At 39.0% G+C, this 15,486-nt stretch overlaps 1 protein-coding gene across 1 annotated transcript in view; it reads right to left on the bottom strand.

The window, feature by feature from the left end:
* Positions 1–15,486, bottom strand: part of cpne2 (copine II) — a 43,790-nt gene that overhangs the window by 3,205 nt on the left and 25,099 nt on the right. Inside the window, exons 11-15 of the mRNA XM_051073574.1 lie at positions 14,299–14,430; positions 13,474–13,528; positions 12,950–13,001; positions 10,031–10,164; positions 2,306–2,542 (exon numbers count right to left, since the gene is read on the bottom strand). Of these exons, the coding sequence (XP_050929531.1) occupies positions 2,306–2,542; positions 10,031–10,164; positions 12,950–13,001; positions 13,474–13,528; positions 14,299–14,430 (610 nt within the window). The remainder of the gene's footprint in view (positions 1–2,305; positions 2,543–10,030; positions 10,165–12,949; positions 13,002–13,473; positions 13,529–14,298; positions 14,431–15,486) is intronic.

Raw genomic sequence — 15,486 nt, forward strand, 5'->3', positions numbered from 1 at the left:
ACACACACAAAAAAAAACATACAAAAATGACAAAAACAAAAATGCACTAAATTAGGCCTCCTGTGTACAGCCTGTAAATGTGCACACAGTAATTAACCCGTGTGCTAGCCAATATCACACATGTATGAGCACTCATAAACATTAACGCTTTCCAGTGTATGTGCGCTCATCAACAGAACACATAACTCACTCATACACACACACACACACACACACACACACACACACACACACACACACACACTGACAGTGTCTCTGTTGAGTATGAGATAACCAGGCAGCTACCCTCATCTAGCAGACTCTGTGTGTGAGCAGCTACAATCTGAGTAGCAACAGGCTGCCATTTGGTAACACATCCACACTCAGACAGCATGACATCATGTCATTAGGTAAAGCCTCTACTGCAGCACTAAAATGGAGTCAAAGTGACACTGCAAAACACATCAGTGAGTCAAAACAGCTACAACTCTGCTAGAAGATGCCAAACTTCACTGAGACCAGTTTAGTTGTTAAACTTTGTGGATGATTCACCAGAAACTATTTTCTATATAAACAGGTGGTTGTATGTGTCCTAAATATTCATGTTCCACACAGTTCCACCGAGGACATTGTAGCGCCTAGTCCATTTAATCGTGTATTTGGGGGGAAATAAATAAATAAATAAAAATACCCATTCTTTACTTACACACCCTGCAGATACAGACAGGTTTAAGAAGAGCATAAAATGTCAGGCATTTTGATGGTCGAGGGCTTCTTAGGCAATTTCCTGGGAGCAATTGTGTTTGTTTGAGATTTGTTTGACACTGCCTTTGCTTGACTTTACACCTATAACTACTCAGAAACTACTTTCCAATGTAGATTTATCGTCATTCATATCTCATGAACGCTTTTAATCTTTTAATGAACATACTTTTCTGTTTGCTCACACTGGATGAATTTCTTTGTTGGATTGCTATGATTTTAACAATGTAATCTGGTGGCAGACATTTAATGTGATATTTTACCTTTTCTTATTGCATTCTAATTGATTTGAGATTGCTTTCCAAACCAATGTAAAAACACTGACTGCTATCTTGATTATTTCTTTGATTATTTTTCACTTGTCATTTGAAGCGTTTTTACTATTCTTATAGTTCATTTAGGCTTCAGTTGATTGCTTTGGTTTTTTAATCTGAGTATGATTGAATGCTTTGAATTATTTAGCCTCATCATGACTGATTGATGATTGTTCATTTTGATGAATGATGATAATTCCTCAATGATCGACTGGTTGTTGTTTGTTGGTGATTTTAACTTCCTCAGCTGGTTATTCAGCCCATGGATGACGAATTATGTCTGAATCAGAATCTCATGACAGTTGTTGGTTTTTCAAGTTTTCAACTGTCAATCAAATCTGATCAAACAACACCCACAATCCTGATAAAGCAGACTGGCCTTTCGTTCACAAAGGGCCTTTCGTTCTGAACAAACAAACTTTTGAAATCGGGTTCCAGACTGTAACCTTTTGAAAGCGCCACCATTTCTGTCGCTGTGTAAACTGGAAATATGCAGTTCTTGTGAAAACTGTGGCAACACTGCCGCTTCTCAGGCATGGCTATTATGTTTTCAGCCTAGTAGCCATGCACAAATAAGAGGACAACAACAACAATAGACTGATGCAAGGATGACATATTTTTGTAGGCCCATTATGACATAGTCATGACCTCTGTAGTCTCATTTAGCCACTTGTTATCAACCATCTTTTTTAGGACGCGTAAAAACTTTAAAAATCACAAGTGGGATATTTTCTGATGTTTTTTTATGTTGTAGAACAAAATGTGAAAATGTCCTGAGCATGTGCTAACTATATACCTTTTTTCAAGCATTTAACCAAAAAACCCATTGAATTTTGGGAGACGGAATCAATAACTTATTTCCAGGTTTTAGGACTCATTCCTGCACCACTACTGAGTTGCATTTCTGTCGCAAGCTCATCAGGTTACATCGCCATCTACTGGCCTGACATGCATGCATCTGTGTTTTCAATCGTTTTTGCAGATCAGTGTGCATGAAGATTGTTTTCGCAACGTTGTTGTGTGAATGCAGAATTCTTTATAACGCAAAGGAAAAACGTTTCCATTTTAAGTAAAACTGTTGTCATGTAAACAGGGCCTTTATGACACTTTAAGATGTTTTTTTTAAACTTATACTTTGTTTAAAAAGTTATTTGGAGGTCAACGTCAAACTTGACAACCAGTTAACCTCAACCACTCACTCTGTGATCCCCCTGGTTTTCATGTTTTAAAAGGCTGAGACCAATACTCACGTTACGGAAATCCCTGAAAGGGACAAATTGCACAATGTCCCGAACAGCCTCCTCTCCTGTGTTGGACCTCAAAACACTGGCATCTCCGTCTAGGAACTCCATGGCAGCAAAGTCTGCATTGCCCACACCGATGATAATAATGGACATGGGTAGCTTAGACGCCTGTACGATGGCATGGCGTGTCTCGTCCATGTCGCTGATGACGCCATCTGTTATAATGAGGAGAGTGAAGTACTGCTGCAGAGGGGAAGAGGGATGATGGAGGGGAAGAGATGAAGAGAGAATGAGAAAAGGAAGGAGAAAAGACAGAAAGGGAAATGAGAGAAAATGTGACTTTTAGTTGAACTTTCATTGCTAAATGTGAAACAGATCCCAATGCACTCCCAAGAGGAATCCGCAGTGTGACAAAATATGAGAAAATCAGTTACATTCATGGTTTCGCCGTCAATAACGGTAAGCAAAGGGACAAAGTGCGAAAAAAAAAAAAATAGAAACCAGAATGAAAGCTTTTCTGCATTACATCGAGTTGAGCTCCATTCATATTACCCAGCACACCATCTGTTCCTGAGGGGAAAAATGAGGGGAAAAAAGAAAAAAAAAAACTGACTTAAACAGAACAGGAGGAAGGGAAGTGAATCATGAATGGCTAAATGAGAAATTATGAGAAAAGAACAAATACCAAATAATTTTCAATGAATCAAGAGAGAAAGAGGCTTCAGGATAAGACTGAATCATCCTTTAGTCTGGTATACATGTTTATCATATCTATACATTTCCATGCAAATTAAAGGACAAACCTGAATAAAAGAGTGGGGGAACATGATGAATGCACAAAGGGCACAAAATGTGTATCTGTATACTGCATGAGAAAGGGGGAACGTGTCATGGCCAAGTCTGGAGATGGACTGAGTGGACAGATGGCACTCATTCTGTCATTTTTGTTTACAAGAAACAAACATACACTAATGATGACTAAACCACCTCCAGGGGACCATGCTTTGTTGGTGAAATACACTTACATAGAGTAAATACTCATGTAAAAGACAGAGTTCTATTACTTATTTGTTTATTTGGCTATTATCATTATTGTACTGCATTCTGACAATATATCAATAAATACACAGGTAGCATCAAACTTATTTTAGGTGGAAATCAAGAAAATACACTAATGCTGAATATGTATTATATAGCAGGGAATTAGTAATACTACCTGGTAGCTGTAAATAGTATCTGTTCCCTGACGGAGTGTTTTTGGATTTTAAATTGCACTGATTGAATTTCTGGCCACTTGGGGGCAGTGCAACAATATTAACACAATATTAACATTAAAAGTCACCTAAAAGTTGCTTTCACGTTGTTTTCATTTTATGTCTTAATACATTGTTATAAAAATATCGATTCTAGCTGCCTTAAGGCTAATGTAACAGCAAATACTGGCTTATTTTCACATCCAATAGACACTGACCAACATAAGCATTAGTCTGGAGTCATGTTTTTAGCCACCTGAAAATGCAAGCAACATCACTTGAAGCAATTTATCAAACTTCACACAACTCCCTCTGTAACCACAAAAGCTCCAAAAGTACTCCCCATATTCTGTAAACAGACTTGATGTGTACAATTGGTGGAGTTCTCCTGTCAGTATTTCACTCATGATGCTGGTGATAAGCCAAAAATAAGTGCAAAGCATTTAGTTTTGGACGCACACTGTGGGCGTCTCCAAGTGCACTTGTATGCAAAGTGCAAAAAGTTGGCTGGGTGAAGTGGAATGTAGAGGGTGTGGTGATTAATAAATATACTCTGAACCAATCACATCAGTGGTCTTATTGCTCTGTAAAAGCTATGCAACTCACAATGACAAAAACAGCTCAACAAATAAGAGAGAGGCTTCTCCAGGAAATTATATTATTGTCTCGATGGAGCAGAGTAACACAATCATGAGAAATATAAATAATAAAAACACATTGACAAAGCCATTTATATGACATTTTCAGTCCAATGCTATTTCAGTTTTAATTCCACTGTATCTCAATACTATTGTGTCACATATTGTAAAATGTGACACAGCGGTTTATGCTTTCTAATACATTTCAAGAATAAGGCAGTGACACACAGGATTGATACGCTGCTGTAATCCAATGTCTCCCATATAAACTAGCAGAATACTGAGCTACAACCAACTGGACTGATGTGTGCAAAGGTGTGTGTTGTTATTCTGTAGCAGCTTGGTGTTGTGATAATGAAGGTAAGCACTGTGCCCTGGCGTGATGCTTCTCAAATCTGAGGCTGCACAGTTATCACCACAGTGTCCTGCTGCGTTCACACGGCTGCAGAGATTTAATGAACAGAAGGAGAAACTTTTTATACAATATAAAGCAGCAGTGGACAACAGATAATGTCAGAATCACATTAATTAATATATGTGTGCACACAGATTTACATAGATTCCTGCGTCATCCACAAAACATTTATTTTGTTGCTGATTTTAAAGCATCTACTGGTTGCTTTTATTTAGTTTGCTCTTGTTGATGAAGGGATAGAAGGGACGTTACGCCAGAAACAGACATCTATCCTCAGCGTAACATGTATAAAAATACCAACAACTTCCTCCTGCCTAATTTGAATGAACTGCCTCTCTTCCCAAGTGCGCACCAATGCACTGTATTGGGCGCTAAAATAGCACACAGATGCACAAAGTGAATTTCAAGGTCAGTAAAACAACAGCCAGATCGCCACTTGTGTTGGTTGTTACACTGCCATTAAAAATAGGGCCCTTTGACTCTTCTGTGAAAACCCTGACTTAACTGAGCCAACTAATAACCAGCTTTCTGATACTGAGTATCCAGGATGGACAATATTAGACTCAGTGGAGCCTTGTAACCCACAAAAATCCAGAATAAGTTGAACTGGCTTTGTGATAGAGGCCCCTCGCTTACAGATTAAAAATGTTATCTGACATAAAACAGACTACATATGAGCGTATGCACAGAAAAAACAATCTACATACTAGAATATAAATGGTTATCCTATGATTAGACAAGGTGAAGACACACACTGACTTTTCTTCAGCGCTTACTTCAAAAATCCCACTTCCACAATACACACACACAAAGAAACACACACACAGGGAGGGCTCTGAAGCCTGTCTCTTTAATGTGCTAACAGCAGCGCTCATTAGAGAATCATTATCACACAGACAGGCAGGGTCGCTCACACACTGGGACACATGTAGACTGCACTGGCCTGCAGCCTGTGTGTGTGTGTGTGTGTGTGTGTGAGTGGCAGGAGTGTGTTCGTACACAGTCTGCAGTCACAGGTTCTCTCATTATCAGAACCAGGAACAGGAACACTGGGGCAGAGCAGCAGTCCGATTTGTGCAGCCTACTACCTACCCACCCTCCTACCCCAACACACACACATACACGCCAGTCACCAGCCACTACCCCAGTATGTGGTCCACACACGCTTCTGCTGTGGCTGTCACATCTTATTGTCTTCCCATGGTCTACCCATGTTTGAACTCACTATAATAAAAAACAAGAAAAGGGTCTGCAATCATTTCCTTACAGAAACAAAAGGATTCTGGGACACGACACATAGACGAGTATAACCCTTTGTGTATTTTGCTCATGTATTTGTTCTGCACAGGGTGACAGGGTACAATTACGGACAAAAAGCACTGTGGGAGCATAATGATACCCAGCTACTGCACTCTCTTCAGATTTAGGCAGGAGGATAACGTACAAGAGGGGAACATGTGCAATTTGATGGAAGTTTGTAGATCCGAAGCTCAAAGCTTTTAATTTTTTTTTTTTTTTTGTATGACTGACCACACTGAGAACATCATACTGAGCCTTACAGGTAATGTAATTCCTAACCCAAGTTTCCCAAGGCTCTTTGTCGTCTCTGACGTCAGCACCATGTGTGAGACCTCAGTTTGCGCCCGCTGTTGTGGCGTTTTAGCTGCAGTGTAGTCACGCACTCAGAAACATGAACTCAAGGACAAAACAAAAAAAGTGCACAAGCATGGACTGAAACACACTGAATCATGGATGGGGCAGGCTTCCTCCAGCTGCACAGCCTGCTATTTATTAAAGGATCCTTTCTTTTTGTTATGTAATGACTACTTCCATTCATTCTACACTGGTTAAATGTGAAAAACATTCAATTAGAAATTAAAATAGATACATGGGCTTGACATGATTCTGCTGCTGCACCACTAGGCCTCACTGGGGTTTCAGTCTTTGCCAGTGCTAAATACTGCTGTCTCATGGTAAGCAAGTCTGTGGCTAGCAGGCAAATACTCTTATTTGGGTCCCCAAGTGGCAGATTTAGAAGCTAAAGCAGCAGCAGTGATTGCACATTCAGCTGTGATTTGAATAGACTCTAGGCAGCCAAGCCAAATAATGCTCATTTGAGACTTCTGTATAGCCAAAGAACAAACAAAATACTGTGTTATTTAAAGAAATAAATGAAATAATAAAATTCTGATGACGTGATGACACTCATCTATGTATCGCCTGTTATTTCAGTGAGTTCTTTATCTGACCGAAGATTAAGTTTGCACGCTTTAGTTGGTGTGTCAGTCGCGATATATATTAGGACATGGTTTTTCTGTCTTTACTGGAGTACACAATTAAAACGAACCGTGAGTTGGCCAAAATAGATCAAACATGTAATGTGACGTACACAGTACACAGGAGTTGATCAGCATTATGAGTAGTGTTGTCAATGATGTCGTAATCAACAAGTCTCGGTATATGATAAAAGTGGCACAGAGAATCTATTGGTAGTTTGTTTTATATTTTCATCTTATTTTATTTTATTGTTGTAGCTACACAAATGTTTGATAAATGCTAGACAAGACTATTTTGGAAAACTAGCTGCCATAATGGGCAATAGATGACTAATAATGCCTACATTCACACTGTATGGTTGGATGAATGGATTACTGTTGTAGAGTTGACGTGGTTTAAGTGTTTTCATGTACTTATGGGTTGTATTTTATATTTCATTCAGTGGTCATTTGAGTTTACTGAACAACAGTGCTATTCCTGCAGTGCTGCAAACGTTTGTGCTCATGTGGCAGTTGCCTGTGCATAAAACTGTCCTGCATACAAACAACATCCTGTGCTCTTTCCTGTTGCATAAAGTAGCTGTGTTTAAATATACTTGCTGTAAAGTGAAAATACTGTGGGTTTCATTGATACTGTAGTTACATATCACACCTATCATCAGTATGTGTAGCAACACAACTACAACACGACAGTTGTGTTTTTTTACACTGTGTTACTGTCAATTTAAACGCAGCCTAAAAGGAATTTCTTTTGAGTCCTACAGCTCATGCCTCTGACCAAGAAATGCTACCAAAATAGAAAGTCTTCTTGGGTGTGAGACAGAGCCTTAGGCTTGTTCTTAATTTGGATTTCATGTGTTACTACCTCAGATACATGATCCAGTTGTTCATCAGTTGGAAGTACAGCATGCTGCAATTCACTAGTTTGGACTAAAACTGAACTCAAACAAGCTCAGCTGGAAATGGCTCCTCTACATACTGTTATGTATGAAGCTAATACATATTTTAAGACAACTGTGCAGTGCAATGGCTACAAGAGTCAAAGTATATATGAAAAGTAGCTTCAGGTTGTCTTTTAGGAGACCAACACGAGTCCTAATGCTGGTATATGTTTGTGCTGTAACATTTACAGGTCAGATTAACCTTATTAGTAGATGATCTACTATATATTTGATAGCAGGTCATCTACAAACAAAGAGTCTACAGGCATGCCAGGGGTTCTCTGAGGCTGTGCTTAAATGTCAGCATGCTAACATACTCATATATTATGGTGTATATTATACATGGTAAAATATTTACCATGTTTACCATCTGTTAACATTTTCTAATTATCATTAAACAGAAAGTTTAGCTGAGGCTGATGGGAATAGGATTAGTTTGGCAGGCATCTGATCACAAACCAACAGGCAAAGAATCTGATAATGGACCTAGACAAAATGTCAGGGAACACAATTCATGCTGAGGCACAGGAATGTGTATACAAAATTTTATGGCAATTCATCTGACAGTTGAGATATTTTAGTCTCAGCCAAAGTAGTGGACTGGCAAACCTACAGACACTGCCATCCCCTTGAGCCATGCCACTAGCATGAAAAGGAGAAAATGAGATGGACGATGCCTCCCTATCATGCTGTTATGCCCGGAAATGTGTGAAATGCCTGGTCAGTGTCTCAGCTGCAAAGTGGTGTAAGGACAGAAGTTGTCACTCCAGTCTGTCACCCTCCTCCCTGGCACTGTGGTCAACATGCCAGGGAGTCCGTGCCAACAGATGCACACACTTGTTTGTCCTGTCAGCCATCAAGCTGCTAAACAGAGTAGCTAAATTATGAGAACAAACTGCCCCGACAGGTATTCACTACTGACTGCTGTTCTACTACTGGTGAGGAAACAACAGTATGTAGTGGTATACCTTTCTTTCTTTGATGTGACTTGCCCTATGAGATGGACCAATATGATCAGTGAATTAGAGGGAAAGGTAAGAACAAAGTAAGTGAGGTACAACAGAGAGGCTTGCATTGTACAAATAAATTCAAAACACCATCTCAGAAGACCACCTTTAGGGCAAGAGAGCACTCAACTCAAAAAATAGCACTGAGAAGGGTAGAACATCTTGTGAAGAGATGAAATGAGAGAGTGAACTCAAGCATTACTCACAGTTTGTGAGCTATCAAATCACTGCTCAAGGAGAAGAGCAGTGTTTTAGCCACAAAAGCAGATCTATAATATAATTTTGAGAAACACAAGTCAAGAAATATAGATACTGAAATAAAATGTGATTACACTATTTTCCCACGTAACACAGTTAGACCAACACATTGTTGTCTTTTCCTGTTTATCTGTGTGCACTTATAAGCATTAATTAATGTCTGCATGTAAACGGGAAGTAGCTGCTACACTCAAAAGTAGGCAAGTATACATTTCATTTTATTCAGACCTGAGACTTAAGATTGTTAAATCATGAATAAAAAAACAGTGAGACTATATCAAACTGAATACTCTAATTTATTGGCACACACAGCCAAAGTGTCAGAGTAAATAAGTAAGGATATATTCATTTTTGTAAAAACTTGTTTGAACCGTACTCAGTTCTTTGGCTTTTGTATGTACTTGTTGATTATAGGCCAATCAAAAAAAAGTGCTAAAGCCCTCACCACTGAAGATGTGTGTCCTACTTTTGAGTTGAGATGCTACTTGAACCCATAAATCCATAATTTCTCAAAATATATCTTCAAACCCCACGCACAGAACTGCATGTGCTGTGGCTAAATGCTAACAAGCGCTTGCCGATGTTTAGCAGGTATAATTTTTTACCATGTTCACCATCTTAGTTTGACATGTTAGCATGTATTCAGTATTCAATTCAGTATTTAACAGCATTTAATTAGGGGATTACATGGCCTTTCCTCCAGTTACTCTCAAACTCCCTTAACAAGCCTATGGGTATCATCACACTTTCACAGTCTATTTCTGGATCATCATGGGCTGTGTTTTGGCATGTCTTTGTAGTGGTTATGTGTTGGGTAACATGCAACTACCTGGTAATAAATGACAACTCCCTGTCTCATCTTTCTTGTTTTCATTTTACGGGTTCAAGAGAAGAGTAATTAAAATGTGGAAGGGCAGATAAGCAGTTAGTTATTGTCACCTACCGCTGCTTTCTCCTGTTGAAGGGCCTGAGCAGCAAAACGCGCTACATGGCTGATGATTGGAGCAAAGTTAGTCGGGCCATAGAAACGAATGTGAGGGAGACAGGCAGAGTAGGCCTGGGCAATACCCTCCACACCTAGAGACAGAGAGAGAAAGAAGTTAGATTTAAGATGGAAAGAGGAACCAGAGGAAGATGAGAGGTTTGTGAAGAGAATGAAAAAAAAAAAGAGTTGCCTATGAAAATATTGATTTTAGATATATTTCCCAGCTCCAATCATTATTGCTTCCCATCAGTATTGCTATGATAGACTCAAATAAGCTTAAACAAGCAACTCACTTTGTGACTGCCTTCCCAAAGGGTTAAACCTGATTCTTTTTTATTTTAGTGCCCTGGAAGCTGCACTGGCCTTCAAATAAAAGAATTGTACAAGTTATACATCTGCACTTATTTAGCATAACCTCCTGCCTCTGTCAGGCTAAAATATGTGTTACACAATTTCATTCTGGGTCTCACAGTTGTGCTCCCAGCAGTTGGTACTCCAAGTCATTTGCATTTGTCAATAAACACATTCGCATCCTACACATTTCAAAGGCTAATGGTGCATTAACTGATGCCAATGCATTATATTAAAAAGGGGCTCTGCCTTTGTTGTCCATCAAAATAGGGGCAGAATACTGAGGGTTTACAAATCTTTACACTGAGTTAAATTAACCAGATGTGAAGGTGAAGAAATGTTAGTTATACTATGCATTTATGTTGAGTAACCTTTTACTACTACTTCTATTTGAACAAGAGTGAGAGTCCACGGTCATGTGTGCAGCTTTACGAGGTTTGGCACAGCAGTGCTTTTAGCTAAATGTTAATGTCAGCATTGATTACTGTATACAACACATTTCCACTTCCTACCACTGTACCAAAATGAAGCCAAACAGCAGCTGCCATCTTGGTAATGTCATATGGAGTCTGAACGGCAGAGAGAGCCGGGGTATTGAAGTCCCACTGATACACCTCTCTGACCAATCACAAGTCAACCACAGCTATCAATCCTGATGTCAAAACCTGCATTTATGAATTTAAGAATGACAGGAATCATCTTTGGGAAAAATTCATTTGACGTGAACTTTGATTTTTTAGTTTGGCCCATGTCCCATCCACTAACATAGAGGGGGTGGGGATTATTATGACCTGTACTGCAGCCAGCCACCAGCTGTTTTGGCTTCACTTCTCTGGAGCTGTTACGTCATCCATCTTTACATACAGTCATTGGTCAGTGTCCTAGCATTCTCACAACAATGCTGATATTGATCAAATGTAATGTTTACCATGTTCAACAATTTAATTTGCTAATTGGCACAAAACACAAAGTACACGTGGGACTGATGAGGATGCTATTGATTTTCAGGTCATAATCATAAGACCAGGTGATGGCACAAGAGGAAAAAAAGCTAGGGGAACCATGAATGTCTGTACCAAACCTGGTGACAATCCATCTTGTAGATGTGACGTGATTTCATTAGTGGTCATGTAAAAACAAAAATCCACACGCAAACCTCATGGTGGTTCTAGAGGATGGTTTGGGGAATGAATTAAGTAATTCAGATTCATTTACTGGATACCACGTATATTTGTACTAAATTTCATGTCATTCCAGCTGATAGTTGTCAAGATATTTCACGAAAAGACAAAAGTCTTGCTGGGGCTACTGAAAACATCAGGGGATCACACAGGATTCATCCTACAGGGACTATGAATATCTGCACAAAATTTCATCCAATAGTGAACAAAGTGGTGGACTTACCAACCGACTGACTACGCCATCCCTAGAGCCATGTCGCTAGTATGGCTAAAAGTGCTAACTTGTAAGTCACTTTGGGTAAAAGCGTCTGCCAAATGAGTGACTGTAATCTAACATAAATGTAAATTTTATCAGATGTACGTTGCTAGCATGCAGCATGCTGAGCTGGCTTAATATTAGCCTGATGCTATTTGACTATATGCAGTGAAACTCTTCTTCCTCTTTATCTTCAGCAAGCATCTGCTTTCACTTTCTGTAGATACTTGAAGACATTCTGCTTCTCATCCAAAAAGTTTCTTCAGTTGTGACAGACTGGTGGGGAGGTGCCAGGCATTTAACTTCTTTAGAATTGAACACTGTCAATAATTAAATGTGAAAGCACTCATCTAGACCTTTCACTGGTCTGAACTGTCAGGAGCAACTGTTTGTGCACTGACGTTCATAATGCCAACTCAGACAAATTTCTTAAGTAAAGAGTGTAGGTGAAGTGTGAATGTGTTATTTACTCAGACTCAGCAAGACACTCACAGAGAAGTGCGGCACCTGCTGCTGTCACACGATCTGGAGATGGCATGATGTCTTTTTCTTTTTTGTCTAACTGTGTGTCCGGCACTCATAATGTAGTGGCACAATGTTTTTCCGTCCCCAAAATTAACTTTTTTTCTTTTTTCTGTTGTTAACACTAATCTTTTTAACATGGGTCTGTATCCTTTTTTACTTGCAATATCATTGTTTTACATCTCCATTGCTAACACCTATCTGTTCATACAGCTTGCTGGAAGAAGATGTGGGTCCAAGCCACAAAGAAGACAACAAGCTATAAGCATAGATGAGCTATCACCAGCTGAAAAGTTTCAGCTCATGTTACTATGACTGGACTGGAGTTGTAAACAGAAAACGAGTCAGTATGTTAGTTAGCTGGTTAGTTTTAAGTAATGTCAAGTTTGTTTGTATCAATATAAGTCACAATGAGCTTTACAGGATCATATGAGTGTCCTTATCAAATACTGTTAAAATGATGTGTTTATTTTGGAAAACCAATATCAGCTCATTCATCGTTTTATTTTTGCAGTTTAAGACATCAATATCCATTATTGCCATTGTAACTACTGCACAGTATCTCACCTGAACAGAAGGGGTTGGTGGGGTTGAAGTTGATTGCAAATTCGTGTGACACCTGAGGAGACAAAAACAAGACAATAAATTTGATATTCATTCTTCACCATAGTGTAAAATATTGTTGAGAAATACTGGCCATTTCTCCCACACCTTCTCCCTCCTACCCTCTCTCCATCTCTCTGTGTACTCTCTCTCTCTCCTTTGTCCTTTTCATCAGCTCAGTGCCATGGCAACACAGATGGGTTGACAGTTACGTAATCATGTGAATATGCATGTATAATGCTTACAGTCTGTCTGTGTGTGTGTGTGTGTGTGTCTGTAAAATGTATGTATATACTGGCTTGCTTTAAGTTTGAACCTGTAAGTTTGCATGGCACCAGCCCTCTTTTCTCTCTGTCACACACACACACACACCTACATTCAGTACATATATCACAGGCACGCACGCACACACACAAACACAAACACAAACACACACAAAACAACAACAACAACAACAACAACAACATCGCCAACAAACACACGCATACCTTCCAGTCTGGTGGGAGTTGGGCTCCAAATCCCAGAGCAGGAAACATTTTGTCGCTGAGGAAGAAACCATGACAACAGATTGGAATGTAAGTTAAACATTTTTTTTTTCATCTAATTTCAACAAACTGGATTTAGACAGCAGAGGAAATCCTGTTACCTTGTTCACAAAGACACACATTCAAGTCATTTGCAGAGAAACAAACAGAGACCTGGTAGAAAAATCAAGTGATACTATAAAATGGCTTCTTGTTAAGAAAGGAGACGCAGAAACTCTGATGGATTATCTTTCTTTTAAAAAAGGTTGATGTAGAGGAATTATTGTAAAAAAATCTGTAGAAATGTATGTATTACTGATGGTCTCGGGATGTTTTCAGTGTCACAACCCTAGGTCTTGATGGTTGTGAGTATTGTGTGCACCACTGACGCCCATGCTAAAGCTCTGTACAGTGGTGCCTGGGTAGGTGATGGGATTAAGATGGATATCAGGGAACTGATAAACCAGTTTAATTTAAAACCCCACAGTGACATACATGGAAATCACAGAGGGGGAAACTTTTATTTTTCAATTTTTGAATATATTTAAATTTACAAACTTCAGTACTGATACATCTGAGCTGGTGTTTGTGGAGATACTCTGAGACCAATTGATCAGTGTCTTTCTCATGTGGTCCCAGGTGCAGTCCGTGCTGTCAGTCCTTGACTAGTCAAACCGCAATTGTGATCACTTTGAGGAACAAACATTACAAGAGCACTTAACCTCATCAGCCTAGTCTCAACTGATTAAAAGCAATGTAACAACCAAGAAGGCTGCATTAGATACTCACGTATCATAGTCCTGTATGATTTGTCCTACAGCTAAGATGGCAGCGAGATACTCATTGCTGCCCAGTGGGTTGATGTAATGGAGGGAGGACGGCTCTCGAGGGTTTCCATTGGACGCTGTGAAGTCTATACCGAACCTGTGGAAATACAGAGAAAAGATGCATTAAAGGTCATCTTAGAAACCTGCAGTGTGGTTAGAGTGTAATGTTATAGTGATGGTTTTAATGGTCTCAACATACTGTAACTATTGTGTGGAATAACAGGTGACTGTAGGCAACAGCAGCAAAACAGCATGAAACTGGAATGGTTGAATCACTTTTGACATAAAATAAAATTGTAGGAGCCTAGTTTTATTATTTTCTCGCTGTGTAACAGTTTACTTTGATAGGAGTCCAGAGGGTAGAATGATTCATCTGCCATCTATACAAGCTGTGGCTTTTAACGTTATCCAGCTCAACTTGAGTGTATACCAAACAGAATTCAATGTTAGCTCACGATTTGACATATGCTGCTCTCATTAATGCCTCAGTCACTCAGCTGGAGCCACTGATGGTTTGGTAGGTTTAGCTTTGTTTCTCTATTAAAAATGCAGTATCTAAGAAGATTGTGTAAAACTACATAATGCTTTCATTTTCAAAAAGAACACCATGATAACTCAGAAGTGGATGAAAACAAACACAATACTCACACAGCTAATATTTTGAATAAAATGACAGTGGTATTATATGATGTAAAGTGAAGGAAAAAAGAAACTAGAGTTGTTGGTAAGTTTTGAAAACAGTGTCTAAGCTCAGGACCGTGTCTATCTCGTGAAAGACGAAGACCTGCTTCATTCAACTTCACACCACTCACGAATTGATATGATTTAGTTGATATTGTGATTCATTTTCTTTAGCTCTACAATTCATGTTGTTGCTTTATTGTAACACACAATGTTCCTTGATATAGTGTTACAGCTGCAATTAAAAAATGCACATGGTCATTTGTCTATTGCACTATTATTAGCAATTTTCCTGATTCATCAATCATATATAAAATCATATTTAAAACTTCAAGACCCTTAAGCAAAGGATTGTTCAGTTTTTCTTAATTCTTGAACAAACAAGGCTTTCATCTGAGGACAAATAAAAGAAATACTGTAGTGCAGCCGTATCAAAAAAAATAAAAAATAAAATAAGGCCCTGAAATCA

This window comes from Lates calcarifer, linkage group LG10 (genome assembly GCF_001640805.2).
Source record: "Lates calcarifer isolate ASB-BC8 linkage group LG10, TLL_Latcal_v3, whole genome shotgun sequence".
Lineage (NCBI taxonomy): Eukaryota > Metazoa > Chordata > Actinopteri > Centropomidae > Lates > Lates calcarifer.